The sequence below is a fragment of the Cebidichthys violaceus genome, unplaced genomic scaffold, assembly GCF_023349555.1.
Source record: "Cebidichthys violaceus isolate CVI_PGR_0920_01 unplaced genomic scaffold, fCebVio1.0.p SCAF_1, whole genome shotgun sequence".
Classification (NCBI taxonomy): domain Eukaryota; kingdom Metazoa; phylum Chordata; class Actinopteri; order Perciformes; family Stichaeidae; genus Cebidichthys; species Cebidichthys violaceus.
In genome coordinates this window covers 14,315,993-14,331,892 of record NW_027176262.1, presented here as the reverse complement: position 1 = coordinate 14,331,892, position 15,900 = coordinate 14,315,993, and the positions used below count along the sequence as shown (strand labels likewise).

At 38.6% G+C, this 15,900-nt stretch overlaps 1 protein-coding gene across 2 annotated transcripts; it reads left to right on the top strand.

Annotated features, from left to right (window-relative positions):
* The first annotated feature begins 5,224 nt into the window (after window positions 1–5,224).
* On the top strand, window positions 5,225–11,162 carry LOC137873687 (P2Y purinoceptor 12-like). Of its 2 annotated transcripts, none has more exons than XM_068712017.1 (3): window positions 5,225–5,529; window positions 8,747–9,003; window positions 9,676–11,162. In XM_068712017.1, the coding sequence occupies exons 2-3, from the start codon at window positions 8,752–8,754 to the stop codon at window positions 10,519–10,521; spliced, it is 1,098 nt and encodes a 365-aa protein (XP_068568118.1). In that variant the 5' UTR covers window positions 5,225–5,529; window positions 8,747–8,751; the 3' UTR covers window positions 10,522–11,162. The 2 variants fall into 2 exon arrangements, with proteins under 2 accessions (XP_068568118.1, XP_068568110.1); XM_068712009.1 differs by lacking the exon at window positions 5,225–5,529 and adding an exon at window positions 8,239–8,439.
* The last annotated feature ends 4,738 nt before the right edge of the window (window positions 11,163–15,900 follow it).

The window sequence follows — 15,900 nt, the reverse complement described above, 5'->3', positions numbered from 1 at the left end:
AGAAAGTGTTAAAGTGAGCCTTTAAGTACTTAAGCCAGGTATAGCAGCCAGGTTCCGGGGCAAAGGGCCACTTATAAATCAACTGACTTTATCAATAAATTGTCCAAACCTTCCAGTAAGTTGATACTGCAACCCCCAAATGTAAGAGGGTTCTAATAAATGCAATAACAAAAAAGATCCAACATGGCACACATGTATATTATAAGGCTTGGGATACACTTTTTGATGAGACCATATAACCTCAGTCTCTGTCCTAAGGGCAATGGAAGTACATCAGCGGGGGTTCTCCGATCTGATCGAGTGCAGATGTGGTCCTTTGGTCCCCAGAGAATAACCAGGTGGACTGGTGGAGCCCACTGCCATATACCTAACCTTCCTCACTTCAGTTACACAAGCACCAAACTAAAAACATCAAAGCATTTCTAATTTATTGAGTCCCAAAGGAGGGGAAAGCTTTTAAACAAGGCAGCTCACCCAATTAGGCTGCATCAATAATGTGGCATGCACTGCTACTTTACAGCAGAGGTTGATGTTCCTGTCTGACAGGTTTAGCTTTTCCAGGAAACTTTTCAGGTTCAGTGATGAATTATTAAAGATGTATGTCACATCACAAATGTCACTGATACAAGTCAGAAGGCTGGTAAAGAAGGCTTAGGTAAAGAAACGTCTAGACGCAGAACCTCACTAGGAACTTGGTATTAATGTAATTTAGCTTTAACATCACCACATTAGCTTTCATTGAGGCCCACATCTTTATTGAGATGAGGGAACAATTTGATATTCCTCTCTGTGCCCCTGGTTGTAGGAATGAGGTTGTCTGTTTGTTTTTTTTGTTTGACTGGTTTCCCATATTTCCTTTTTAAATCTCATTGTTTCCAGTGCAAGAAGACAAAGCTCAAGTTGAAGGGCTGTTGTGAAAGATAGTCAAGAGTTCACAAATAGCATTCCTTCACTCATACATTTTCAATGTCAGCACTTTTACTGTGCTTCTGGAAAATTAATTTCCATCTCTGAAGTAAAGCCAATATGTAATTTAGATGCAATCTGGAGGAGCTGTAACACGTCTGAGGAAACACTAAACTCCCATGAATAAAAAAGGAGACAGCAGGAGTCTGACAGCTCTAAAAAAAAAAAAAGACTTTAGAGAGACATTCTGGTAGAAATATATTTTGCATTACTGCTATAAATATGTAACCTGTAGCTGTCAATCTAAGTATCTGTTTACTTTAAATTACAATATATTAACCATTTATTCACATATTCACACTTAAACTTTGAACTTTTATATATCTAGAACAAAGTAAAGATCTGCGACAACTCAGATTTTGTTTGTCAACTTCATCTTCATAATAATACTCAGTCAAATCAGCAATTATGAACCTTCATTGTGTCATCCTGAAATGCAACCAATAGATGGCATCATCAGCTCTAATCATGGTATCTGTCATGTTATTCTAAAAGACTCAAATGATTAAATAACATTTCTGATTTAAATATGAAAATCTATGATGAAAATACCCCAGTGTCCAATTGACTAAAACAGACTCACTTACGTCACTCTGTTAAACTTGAAAACAGACTCACAGGTTTAGTTTCACACCAAGTGAAGTCAATCAATTTACATGACATCATTTAAACCACCTGCTGCAGCTTTTCTGCTCTACATAAATGTCTTCATGGCACCTAGCAACCTCAGATACCACGATGACTTCATAGGAAAAACAGACCCTCATCATTGCTTTGAGTTTACTGGTTGCTACTGAAGTCATGTTTGTTACTTGGATCATGAAAGTTCCTCTAGATATTCCCTAGAGCAGTTTTCAGTCTTCGTTTTCTGGCATATCACTTTATATCTAGTGAACAGAAAAAGTTCAGGATATCTTTGTTTCAAGCAACACACATGTGTTTCCAGCATGTAAGAAATTACTTTTTTAGGGCTTTTTAGAAGCAGGGCATAGCCCTTAGTTGCAAATGAAGAAAGCAGGTTTTATGTTTAGGCCATTTGCATCAACAGCAGCACATTTTTTCCTTGTTTGAACATGAAATTTACCTTTTTAAACATATATTGCCCACTATTGTGGTTAACAACTGAAGCTGACACTTTCTGCCCTGTCCTTTGACCTATCTACTGCCCTCTATGTGCACACAGGTCTCTGCTGAGCACACAGAGATATCCTGTCAAATATGCCTGGTATCCCAGACTGGCCAGCCTCTCAAAGGTGTCTGTTGTCCCCCTTTTTTCTAATTCTCATACCATAGCTCTGCATCCTGCTTTCTCATGCAGCAGGGCGAGGGAGTATCAAACAAATATCAACACCCTGATGAGAATTTAAAAGAAGAATGCTGACAAGAGTTCCCTCTTTGGTTTTATTGCAGTCGCAGATGGAGTTTTTCCCTATTACCAAGCTGATATCTTATTGCCTCACCACTGTGTAGTAGTGCTTTGAGTTGATTTGCCACTGGAAAATGTTAGTGCATACGCACACAAATTACCATGACAATTGTCACAACATTACAGATTTATTTACCTGTGTAAACAGATTTTTTTTTTGCTATTTGGAAGCATAAAATGCTGCTAACACAAATATGCTCATGTTATGATGTTGATATGGTGAATTTGCTTGGAAACAGTTGCCTAGTTACACATCTAACAGACACAGATTAACATTAGCATTCATTTGAAATCGTGTTTTTATCCATCTCACAAATTTAAATCCAATGTTTGTCCAATGCTCTATTTTTGTGTCCTCCAAATCCTGAGGGAATTATCTGGCTCTAAGTTTGTCTGTCTGACATTTGGAGCTGGGCAGCTAGCGTACAGTGGGTTAACATTTTTTTTGCTGAAAAGAGCTACTTCCTTCAGCCAAAAACGACTGATGAGAGCACTGATAGTGAGCCAAAACAAAGTTATAGGCTGTAAAACCAAAACAATAAGCGGAAAGACATTGAAAAACTCCTGAGGATAACTGTACAATTGGGTGATAGATGTGGGACACTTTTCATATTACATTGATTCAAAATACAGTGCAACTTAAATTTTTTTTCAAAATGACAACATTTTGTATTCAACGTGGATGCATAAGGTAAACACAATTACCATTAAATGTTATGTTAATCTTAAGAGGTGCATTTGTGAAACCATCACTTGTGTAAGCCAGGTAGTGTTTAGTAGGTCATTGATGCATATGCCAGACCCAAGAGATGAGCAATGATTTGTAATACTTAAACAAAAGCAGTTGCTAGGAAAACATTGATGTGAGCAACAAACTGGAGCTCATGGAATCAATCAACAACATTATTCACCAGTAGAAACTAAAGTCCAGGAGCCAGCTGGACCCACTGATCTGTGCGTGTGTGTGTGTGTGTGTGTGTGTGTGTGTGTGTGTGTGTGTGTGTGTGTGTGTGTGTGTGCAGTTTTGGTGCAATACGTCAACACATCCATACTGGACACATGGGGCTCATGAGAAATGAAGGAATGTACTTTAGTCAGAAGCTACCAATTTAGAGCCCTCACAAAGCTCCAAAAGAAATAAAATTAACAGCTAGTACGAATCAACCATTTCAATACATTTTCATTAATCATCAGCGTGGAATGATGCTTTACACCCTAATGGTGCATGACAGCAAATGTGGTTTCATCCTCAATAAAAGCTAGAAATACTGTAGCTCTCACTATTTTTTTTTTATAGCCATCTCTCTCCTCACCTCCATATGAGCTGCTTTAGATTTGTCGGTGTGGATAACCATATGGGAGGCAGACCTGCTGGAATCTAGACAGAACAACACACCAGCAGCAGTAGCCAAAGAAACCTTACACTGTCAAAACAAAGTGTGGCCCACACATTTCGAATATGCTAGTAGAAACTAATTTTAGTGCCTGCCAATGGATATGTATACATGTAAACATTTCAACATAAAGACAAAGACAGTCACAAACAACCCACAAGGTAGGACCACCCTGGATATATATATATATATATATATATATATATATATATATATATATATATATATATATATATATATATATATAATTTTCTCTCTCTCTCTCTCTATGTGGCAAGAACTTCCTGTCTTCCGTCTTCCTGTCAGGATGGCAACATGATCAACCACAGTTTCTAAAGTTCAGGGGTCACAGTTCAGCCGCATCAACCAGGCTTTTCAGACCACAGCTGTTACAGCTCTGTGTCTGTTATTAGCTTGATGTTTGGCCTCAAACACCAAGCTTTATTTCTGTTACATTTCCTCAAACCTCACACTTACTGCTGTGATAACAGACCCTCCAAAGGCCACTTAAAGGCAAGGCATTTTTGCTCAAAGCAGGGCTACTTATAGCAATACCTCACGCACAGAGAGATTATTACCTTTACTCCCTTCACTCTCCAGCTTCATCATCACCACAGAATGAGAAAAAGTCGGTAGCTGTCTTAAAGCAGGCTTGTGGTCTGGGATTGGTAGAAAGTAAGAGTGATGACTTAAAGGTCGAGGGATGACCTGGGAGGTGAGAATAGTAGTGCAGCTACAGAGAAGAAAAAGCATAGGGGGGTGTTGGGGAGGCTTAGAGGGGATTAAATGGAAATTCAGTCAATTCTCAGTTATGTTCTTTTAGTTTCCTTCCCCCATTCCCTTCTCCCTGCCCATCCGAGAAGGAGCTGACGAGGATTACTGTGTGTGTGTGTGTGTGTGTGTGTGTTTGTGTGTGTGTGTGTGTGTGTGTGTGTGTGTGTGTGTGTGTGTTTGTGTGTGTGTGTGTATGTGTGTGTGAATATAGTGCAGCTTTCCCTGAGTCTGCATGCGGGTCTGCAACGGTGCATTCACCCACTATTTGATTATGCATTTGTGTAAATCATTCATGAACATTATAAAAATCAATATAAGAGGTAGGAGAACTCTAGAATTACCTCTTCTGAGTTGAATGCCAACCAGTTGAATGCCAACCAGTCAAGTTACGGTTTACATCCATGTCTGTCCAGAATGTCATCACTTTGTTGGACTCTGACCATGTGTACTTAAACAAAGGAAAATACCCCGACCTGGTGTTCAACAAAAGGCCTGATCCTCATAGATAGGACACTCAGGGCCCAAGGAATGTGCCACACCTCAGAGTTCCAGCCAAACTTAATACTGGTCCCTCATTGGCCAAAAGGGCTTTTATGTCCTGTGGACACGCATTTGATAAAACCAAAGCGCAAGCTTCAAATCAGCCCCTTTCCGTTCGAGCTCGCTTGGTGCCAGGAGGTCCGTTTGCTTCTCAAGAAATCCTATCGGTCATAAGTCAAATTCGCTGGACGAACATAGACTTTGTTTTTATATTTTTGTTTTTGGATCCTGCAGGAGGGAATGGATAACTGCTACGACCAGTTCTCCCATCATTAATGTATACAACCAAAGGAAGACAATTCCATTTTTCGCCGAAGAGCCCCCTCTCTGCCGAGACAGAGGCTGATTGCGCAACGCTGAAGACGGACCGCTGAGTCATACATTGGAGACCACTCACCAGTGGTTATCCATGACCAGAACATAGCACAGGTTGGTTGATTCTTACAGATACGTGGGCTTACACATTGACAACAAACTGACATGGAGTGTTCAGGTAGAAAATGTCTGCACTAGGGTCCAACAGCAGCTACACTTCCTTTGTAGGCTGAGAGCATCCTGCGGTTTGGCATCTCAGCCTGGTTTGGTAACCTCAGTGTACATCTGAAAGCCCAGATTACCCGGCTAACACAAAGAGCCATGAAAATCATGGGAGTCAGACAGCATCTCACACTCCAGGCTGTCTTTGATGAAACTATCATCAGACAGGCCCAGAAGATTATTTCAGACCCCGCCCATGTCTTCCACCCTGACTATCAGCCTTTTCCCCCAGGGCAGGCTCAACCGCTCTAAGAACTCCTTTGTCCCCCTGTCCATCAAAGCCCTAAATGGCAAGCTAGCCAGAGCCTAACCCTTGTAAAGCAGATTTTTATTTTAACTGTCTAGAATGTACATTCTATGATGATTCTATGTTGATGAAGCTGCTCTACTCTTACTGTACATATTATGTACACTATTACGATGACTACAGGTGTGTTGTACGATGGACAGTGTGCAATTTATTTGTTGGCTGGTGGCAGTCTGTGCATGTACTGTAGGTACTGTGTGTGATTGTGGACATTTTGAGTGAACAGCAATTTTGAGACTCAATTTATAATTTGGTTATTGGTCCCTGTTGGCAGGGTGGTTCCCCGTTATTATTAGTAATTGTTAATAAGCTTATTGATATTAATAACTCCATTGATGTCAATAGTTTTGTTTTCATATTTGTTGATAACCCAACATACTCCTGATAGATCTCAACAACGTCATCATTTTATCCTTTTGACATTCATGTAAATTTGTCAAAATCAGCATATGAATTATCGAGTTATGGCCAAAAACATGTTCCTTGAGGTGACAGTGATCCTTTGACCATCAAATTCTAATCAGTTCTAGTCCAGGTGGACATTTGTGCCGAAATTGTTTCCAGGACAGTGCATGCTTGACGCAGGCCTCATCAGACCCAGATGTGCAGATCACAGCTGTGGGAAACATGACTGCATGTAAATATGGAGGACTGGGAAATTGACCTCACGTAAGGTGTATAGGAATAAATTTAGCCTGAGCTATACATGTGACAACCACCACAAGAGCATGCAAATGTACAGACTAGTCATTTAGATAAGCATTTCTTTAGGAAGTGAATGCTGCTGACTTTGCCAATCCTGCTCCAGACACAGGAAGTTGCAGCATTGCCATGTTAACTGCTGGCACTCAATAGAAGTAAGGGCAGAAGGCCATCGAGGTCATGTGATGAGTAGAGAAGTATATAGCAACAACAGCAGGAAATTGGTCCCTGTATGTTGCCTACAGTTTACTGTAATATTTTGGGAGAATAATTAAGCATACATTGCTTTTCTTCATGATGTCATGATGTCATACTCCATACGGTATACTGAGGCAACATAAAACTTGACTTTCCCGGCACATTTCAGCAGCAATATTACACTCACCGTGATGGTTGATATGACGTACACTGTGTGTCTTTACAATATCATACACAAAGTTGCTTTTGTCTTCACTTCAGGTCTGTCTCCAAGAAAGGATGGTCGGAGTGTGAAAACACTTTAAATTGTGAATTGGAACTAATGTCTGTTTCACAATGCGTACCATGTTTTAGAGACCCCTTGATAGAAGACGTTACAACCAGCATGACCTGGGAAGGCAAAAAGTAAAAAATCGGAATGGTAATGGGAGCAAGGGGAACATTTTAGATCAGTGCAGCATTTGCCAAAATCCGTTTCATATTTTTTCCACCTTGGAATAGAAGGTTTTACTGCCATAAGTTTCAATGCTGTATATTTGCGTTGTATCGTATCAAAAGTCTCATGCTTTATCTGTGTTGGTCATCTGAGACTGTTGAGAGTGTTTGCTTGCTGTAAAGAGAATAATGTGTTTCAATGACTCTCTATGTGACAAATCCATTTGTCTTGCATAACCCTGACCTTTGGTAGTTCCCCTGTTTTTTAATATCTAGAATCAGCACATCACATCAAAATGCAGCACGTTTAAACGAACCAAATGACCAAATTAACCAAATTAGTTTGATTGCAATGCATGCATCCAATAATAATAACAAAGATGACCAAATGATTTTACTCAGGTTGTAAGTGTAAGTAAATGTAAGTAAATGCCTTTGAGTATAGTATAACATACGAACATAAAAAAATAAATATAAAGGGTATTTAGACACCATGTAAAACAATGCAGAAGTGCAGATTACAAAATAATGCTTTCAAAAGTAGAAGAAGTGAGTAAGACAAAACACATTAGCTTGAAATACATTTTAAAAGAACAATGGGGGGGGTCACATATTTCCTAATGCTTTACTCAAAAAAACATGCCAATACTAGAGCATCTATCATAAAAGCATGTATGCAACAATAACCCAGAAGATAATGTGGCCTTTAAAATTAGCTAGATGCAGTAGGTGTGTGCCTTGTTGCTGTTTGTAGTATGTATGTTTAACTTTGTGTTTATCTGCTACACATTAATTGCCCTTTGGGGTCAATTAATACAGTAATTGAACAATAATTGAAGCTGAAGGCTTCGTGCCAGTTAAAATAGATCTAAAAAAAATTGTCTTCAGCCTTTCCTCATGACAGGAAGGAGAAATAGGAAGGAAAAGAGAAAGTCTTCCTGTGACTTAAGTATCACTACCCTACACACATACACACACACACACACACACACACACACACACACACACACACACACACACACATACTTGTTTGAGACATTGAAACTGTCTGGACAAGACAGATGATCAGTGTCACAGTATCACATATAAAAGATAGAGGGACCAAAGAACTGCACTGGGATTTTGATTTGACTTCACTGACATATCAGCATAATTAACAGGTCAGTTACAATTCTTAAATTGTATTTATTATATTAAAGCGGGATGAATTATATATTGAGCAAATGTTGATATGTACCGTTTACATAAAGACATGAAAACTAGTGTAAATGTAATGAAACAGCTATAAATTATGCTTTATAATGTTATACTGTTTGGTGTTTTTTATATTATGACACACCTCAACACAAATTGAACATAACTGTAATGAAGGACTCACTTTTTCATGAGCGTACCAGACTTAACTTCAAGGTTCAAGTGGCTTTTTTCTCTGTTTTGTTTTTAAGAAGAACTCTCTCTTGTTTTTAGACAACATGGAGGGAAATACAACATATCCCCTTTTCCCTGGCAATCAAAGCCACACCAACAACACTTGCTCCCGGGACAATGTTTTGAAGACGGTGGTTTTCCCTGTTCTCTACTCCTGTCTCTTCCTGCTGGGGCTTTCACTCAACGGCGTGGCTGTGTGGGTGTTTTTTCGCATCCCATCGAAGTCTCACTTCATAATATACCTGAAGAATATTGTGGTTGCAGATGTCATCATGACCTTTACTTTCCCTTTCAAGGTGTGGTTTAACTTATAAGGCACATTTTGACTTTACATTCTATCTAAGTTGTAACTAATGGCTTTAGTAATGGTTATTAAATTATTTCTAATAAATTAGTAATAGTTCATTCATAAGAGCATCATTTTGGTTGCTGGGTTGTGAAGAGTCATTTATTAAGTCATGAGTTTCTCAATTTCTGATAAGGCATCAAGTCTGTAGTTATGAATGTTAATAGCTAATTAATAAGGGGTATTAAACATACATTTTTAAGTTATAGGATAATTGTCATTTATTAAGGGTCAGAAGTTTTTCAACTCTATAAGCCATTAGCAAAACTATGTAAGTCATCTGCAGTTGTAAATGTTAAGAAGTGGGTTTTTTTCAATAATTCATCCATTCTGCTATTGTTAATGTTGATGATCAATTAATAAATTGATTGTGCACCAAATGCCCTGCTGCTAAAAAGATAAAGTAAGTGTCCTGTGAGAGATTTCTCACTATTTAGCAACTTGTGTTCTAATTATTGACTTTTAATTGAGCAATACAGCAATTACCAAAAACAAAGTCATTAGTTACAATGAATTTATAAATAGTGGTTAATTAGAAACTTGTAAATAAAATATACTGTTCTGCTTGAATTTTTAGTGCTTAGTGTTCAGTCTTTTACATGAAACTGTTGTGTTTCGGCAGGTGTTATCAGACTCCAACATGGCTTCCACTGGGCTGCGTATATTTGTGTGTCGAGTCTCCTCAGTGCTCTTCTACCTCACCATGTATATCAGCATCCTCTTCTTCGGCCTCATCAGCATAGATCGCTGCAGAAAGACCCTCAAGCCCTTCAGGGGGACTAATGCGGCCCGCTTGGCCCGTCGCAAACTCCTTTCAGGAGCCATATGGACCTTTCTGCTGGTTATCTGTCTGCCCAATGTGATCCTGACATGTAAGACCCCAAAGTCTTCATATTTCAAGTGCAGTGACCTGAAGACAGCGGCTGGGTTGTACTGGCATGAGGTGGTAAATCACGTCTGTCAAGTTATTTTCTGGGGCAACCTGGTGACTGTGATAGTATGCTACATTCTAATCACCAAAGAGCTGTACAAATCCTACGCCCGCACTCAGGCCCGCAGCAGTGGAGGGACTATATGTCGAGCACCAGGTGGGGCATCAACTCGGAAACCCCACCAGGCCAAAAAAAAAATGAATGCAAACGTATTCCTGGTTCTGGCTGTGTTCTTTGTGTGCTTTGTGCCGTTTCACTTTGCCCGTGTGCCGTACACCATGAGCCAGACCCGAGGGGTTCTCTTTGACTGTAAACTCAAACTCTTCTTTTTTCAGTTGAAGGAAAGTACGCTCTTCCTCTCATCCTTAAACTCTCTTCTGGACCCTCTCATCTACTTCTTCCTCTGTAAGTCCTTCAGGGCCAAACTGTTCAAAATCCTGCAGCTGCCTCCTGGTTCCTGTAGCAGGCTAACAGGGAGAGGGTCAGACACAGATTCAGGCAGCACCGCTCTGAAAGACTCTTCTGTCTGTGCATAAAACCACTGGACATGATGAAGACTTATCTGAATGTACACATTCTGTAATGATGACAACAATATTGCCACAAAGACGAAATAATGTGCGGCTGTCGGTTTAACTGTGTCAAAGCTGAAGAACCGACGCTGGCATGTTGTCTTTGCTGTTCTTTCAGTTCTCTGTTCCACTTAATTGCAACACAAAGATCCTCTTCTGTTTTCAACATCTTGAAAAGCAGAAATGTGATGCATTAATTCACAAACTGAAAATGAATCTACATCCACAGGCTTCCTCTAAAATAGTTTACCTGTACAACAAGTCTGAGAAATAATCTCCTGTCAATACACAGTGATCTTTTATTGTTGCATGTACATGCTGTTTAGCTGTGTTAGCATTGATTTTTCAGGATAATCATATAGCAGGCAAATGTGTCAAACTGTTACGTCTGCAGACATTAGTGATTTATTCTAGTTTTGCTGCTAACAATGATCTCCATCTATATAAGTAAGTAAGTATTTCTTCGGAATATGGGGGGCTTTCCAAATGACTGGGTTGTGTGCCTTCTGTTAAAACCGCACAGCTAAAAGACTGGGAACTACCACTTTTACAGAAATGCATAAAGAAACAACAATTAAGGAAATAAAGACAACATGATGCTTTCATTATGTGTTGTGTGTGTGATTTGTGCAATATTATGAGGTTGGTGCTCTTCACAAAGCCAAATATCAAACCCCATATTGCTTACTCAGCCATAATATATAACATACATCATATCATAACAATATATGATTCAGTTCACTTACAGTATCTACTTCTTGCTGGGAAAATACTTAGAGGAAAAAATGCACTGTTGCATTAATATTTGAACTTGCTATTGTCAAATGTATAAATCCACCGTGGGCACGAATGAGGTAAAAGAAGATAATGAACACAAGCTACATCGCTACTAAATGATCACTATTTCACTGTTAAAAAAAAAATGGGGGCTTTCATCACATCTTTCAATGTTGAGAGCAGTAGAAATAAAGTAAACATGATTGGATGTTTAAAGACAGAAAACACATAGCTTACCACAATCTATGATATTTGAATCCTCTGTCCCCCCCACAGCAGCTCTCATTGTTCATGGATTTGCATCTTTCTGTTTGAAAAGGCTGACACACTTTGGTAAAATATCTTGTGAAGGTGTTCATCTCCCAGGCTTCACAGTGTGGAGTGACGGACATAAACATTGCTGGTGAGTGAATTAATATTATGTTTTTTTTCACAACTTTTTCAAGAAAAAAGTGTTTTTTTACAGATTAAATTGAGAGGTGATTGAAGAAATCAAGCTTTCTAATTGATTACAAGTATATTCTGTGTTATCACTTTGATATGATTTAATCAACTGTGGTTGAACTTTCTCAAAATGTTGAGGGGGAGAAAATTCTTAAAAATAAGCAGTTTTGTAGTATTTGTAATAATTAGAGGAGTAAAATAACAGTCACATAAAATGTTACTGTCATAAGAGGAACGTGTATTGCTAAAAAGCTATAATTTATCTTTCTCTTTCAGATCCATTAAAATCAGTACTTGTTTTGTTATTTTGCCACTGTTAAACCAGGTAGTTATTATTGCTGTCATAGCCCATTCTCTTTACATTATATCCACTCGTAATATCTAAATTTAACACAGAAAACACAAAATGTACACACTAAATACACATGAGTTGAAGATTACAAATATTAAATATTAAACTAAGAGAAGCAGACACATTAAAGAAGCTTTGAAGCAACTAAGATCTATTGTACAGAAGGGACTGTGACTCCATAGCAGTCTCTAAAAGTTGGTAGCTATTGTGTAGTTCTATATGTAAATTTGATCTAAAAAATAATAAAATCCAGTTTTTTGCTTTTGTTTTTGGCATGGTGAAAACAAATCCTACAATTGCATAACTTCCTTCAGTCAGTGTCAAAGGTGGCAGTGTCAGGTTCTGCATCCAGAATGCATTCAAATCCTCAGGTTGAGCATTCAAAACCAAATCATAGTAACAAATTGTCTTTTAAACTATAATGACAAATGCAAATTAGGTCCAGTAGTAGTCTCAAACGAGTCGTAGGCAGGGGCCAATTCCAGTGAAACTCAGCCCTCTGGTCCTCACCTCATCGTCATCATTTACTCAGAAACCCCTCTTCCCTAAAACTGGATGTTATTTTCTCACATTACTAAATTCATGCCAATGCACTCTTGATAAAATCTGAACGTTTCACTTTCAAATTTGTTAAAACGTAGTTAAGATATATGAATCAAAAGCAAAAAATGGGGATGGGTCTGGTCTGCTATTCCCATCCCACGAGCTGTTCACAGGTGTAAACCAATTCAGAATTAGAAGGACAAAGCATGTTGAGTTTCTCTTTGATGACTGTATGTTTTTTTTTATTTCAGATTGCATGATGATGTCCAAAAACACAGAATCCTTCTCCTCTGATTGTGCTTCTTCTAGCCATGCGACCGTAGATCTGGCCATCTCGTGCCTTTACTTATTGTTGTTCCCCATTGCGTTACTGTTAAACGGGGTAGCCGCATGGGTGTCTTTGCACCTCAGGTCCACCTCTACCTTCATAGTGTATCTCAAAAACCTGGTGGTGGCTGACCTCTTCATGACGCTGACACTCCTGCCGATGGCAGCTAGCATGCTACCTGGAGCCTCTCTTGAGTTAAGGGTGTTCACTTGCCGTTACTCCACTGTCCTTTTCTACTGCTGTTTGTACACAAGTATCGCTTTGATGGGTCTTATCAGCCTTGACCGCTTCTTCAAAATTGTTAGACCATACGGAATGGTGTTGGGACAAAATGTGGTCTTCAGTCTTGTAATGTCCTCCTCGGTTTGGGTGGTGTTATTTGGCGGTACAGTCATCCCAACTTTCATTCTAACAGACCAGGATCCTGTTAATGTAACAGGAGATTTCTGTATGTCCCTGAAAAGTCCAGCTGGTGTGACTTTTCACAAGTTTGTGGTGTTATCTATGGAGAGTCTTTTCTGGCTTGTTAGCATAGTGATTGTGTTTTGCTACATCTGCATCACCCTGAAAGTCCTGCAGTCCTTCAGAAACTCTGGGAGCAACAACAGCGATGGAAAGAAGAAGACCAAGCTACGAGTCTTCCTGATCCTTCTTGTGTTTTTTGTGTGTTTTGTGCCCCTCCACGTGATGCGTGTTCCATTCACACTATATGAAATATTTGACATTGATGTCTGCGATCAATTGTGGGTCATGATAATCCATAAATTAGTCCTGTGGATTTCTACCACGAATACCTGCCTGGACCCTCTTCTTTACATCTACCTGTGCAGGGAGTACAGAGACAAACTGATTGATATGATGAAAGCTAAAGGGGTCTGTGTTGGGTTATATTCCAGTGAAAATGAGGAGGTTTCACAGTAGAAATAACAATTATTAGTAAAAAAAAAATAAGTACCTTTAATAAGAAGTTAGAGCTAGATAAGATGTCCTTAGTCACAAATTAGGCTGTTGTTTAATATTATGGCAGCAAGAGAACCTGAGTAGCCCAACAGAAATTTTTGATCTTTAAATTCTGTGTTGTACTGCCCTTTAGTGGCATAATGAGGATTAGCATCTATAAAACAAGGTAGAACCATATATGATATACAAAGATACATCAGCAAATGAATTATTCTATTCTAAATGAAAAGGGTTTCACAATTTGAACACACATATACAATGTTAAATCTCACTGGTAAGAGCTGTGTGTCTTTTAAGCACATACGGTGTGTACTGTATACATATAGATATCTGTTTAAGCATATTCTTTCTTTCAAGTTTTCACAATGCAACACTATGTTTTAATTCCATATTGTGGTGTTATTGTTGTAGATTTGAGTGTGATGTCTTTCTTTTGTTAATTTTTCTGTGAGGTGTCAACGCAGAATACAGCCTAAGTCAATTGTCTCTAGTATGGGTTTTTAAGAGGGAATTTAAATGATAAAATACTATAGGAGGAAAGATGAGAATTTGTTGATAATTCCCATCATCATTATTACTTGTATTGACCTTAAACACTTATTAGTGAATGGAAATGGGGACTAAGCTTAAAGTTTATTTTTCTGCTGCACAAAAGAACAATAACTGCATCCTATAAAGTTGTGGCCTAATATTTCACAGGCTGAAATAAATGGTCACATAAATCTTTTTCTTTTCAGTTCTTGTAAATCCAAATTTAATTTGAATGAATTTCTTGTATTCTCTTTTTCATGGTCTCATTAAATGATGTCATTACATTGAATTAATAAAATATTGTACGTGTTTATTGCTGTATTGTAAATATCAAGTGCTAAGAAGTGAAATTAAATATTACCAATGCACCACCCACCACCACAATATTCTAGACTAAAAAGAATAATTTCGGTCACTATTACCATATAACAAAGATTTTCAATTAGTTTGACTGAAAAGGAATTGAAACACACCCCCTATACAATAAATCTTCTTGGCAGCTATTGCACTCCCTTTGTTTAAGTGGAGAAAAAGCTCCAGTGTGGTCTGTGTGACTGCTTTGTTGGCTTTAACAGCTGAGGCCTTTGGGCAGATGATGCCACTGCACCTCAGAATCAGCTCTATAATTATTGCAGAAAGGTGTACAATCCATTAAGCAAGCAACTAGTCAACCGGGCAATCCAAAAGCTAAATTACCCAAGTAATAAAGACATGAGGAGCACAAAAATTGAGAAAATTACCTGTCCGCTTAGCTTTTTTAATCAAAGAATCATCACCTGCACTCATAGTTATTATGTAAGTGTATTTTCCTCTGCCAGCAATAAACAGCACAAGGTTGGTGAGTGGGGAAACAAATTATGTGTATTTAACCCTCCAAACAATGCTCAGAGTCAAAGGCATGTCAATACCAGGGACATTTGCTGTGCTTAATGAGTCAGAGGATGGTGACTAGTGATAAACATGTAGAAGAGTTCAGGTAAAAGATTGTAAAAAAATATTAAACGAACACACATGCTTGCAGCTTCATCTTAAAGGTGAGACAGAGATGGTGATGTGTGTCTGAGGTTTTTGTGTGGGCCAAAGGAAGCATGGGGCCCCCTGAATCCAAAACTTCACCCAATCAAATCTGCTCTAAGTCGTGTTTACACTGCAGTAGTGTTGTATGAGGTCTGCTTTGCTTTTGTGCATAGACCAGCAGGTTTTCCTATTTTTGCATATGTCCTGATAAATTGACAATTCTATCACAGCTGAAACGATGATTTGTTTGCTAGGAAAATTCAACAGTGTTTCTTAAACACCTACCGCCTCAGTATATTGTCACACAGGTCCATGTTGCAGCTTTGTGTTTGAGAAGAGTCAAGTCATCAACTGTAAGTTATCATCAACATTTTATTGACATAATTAGTTA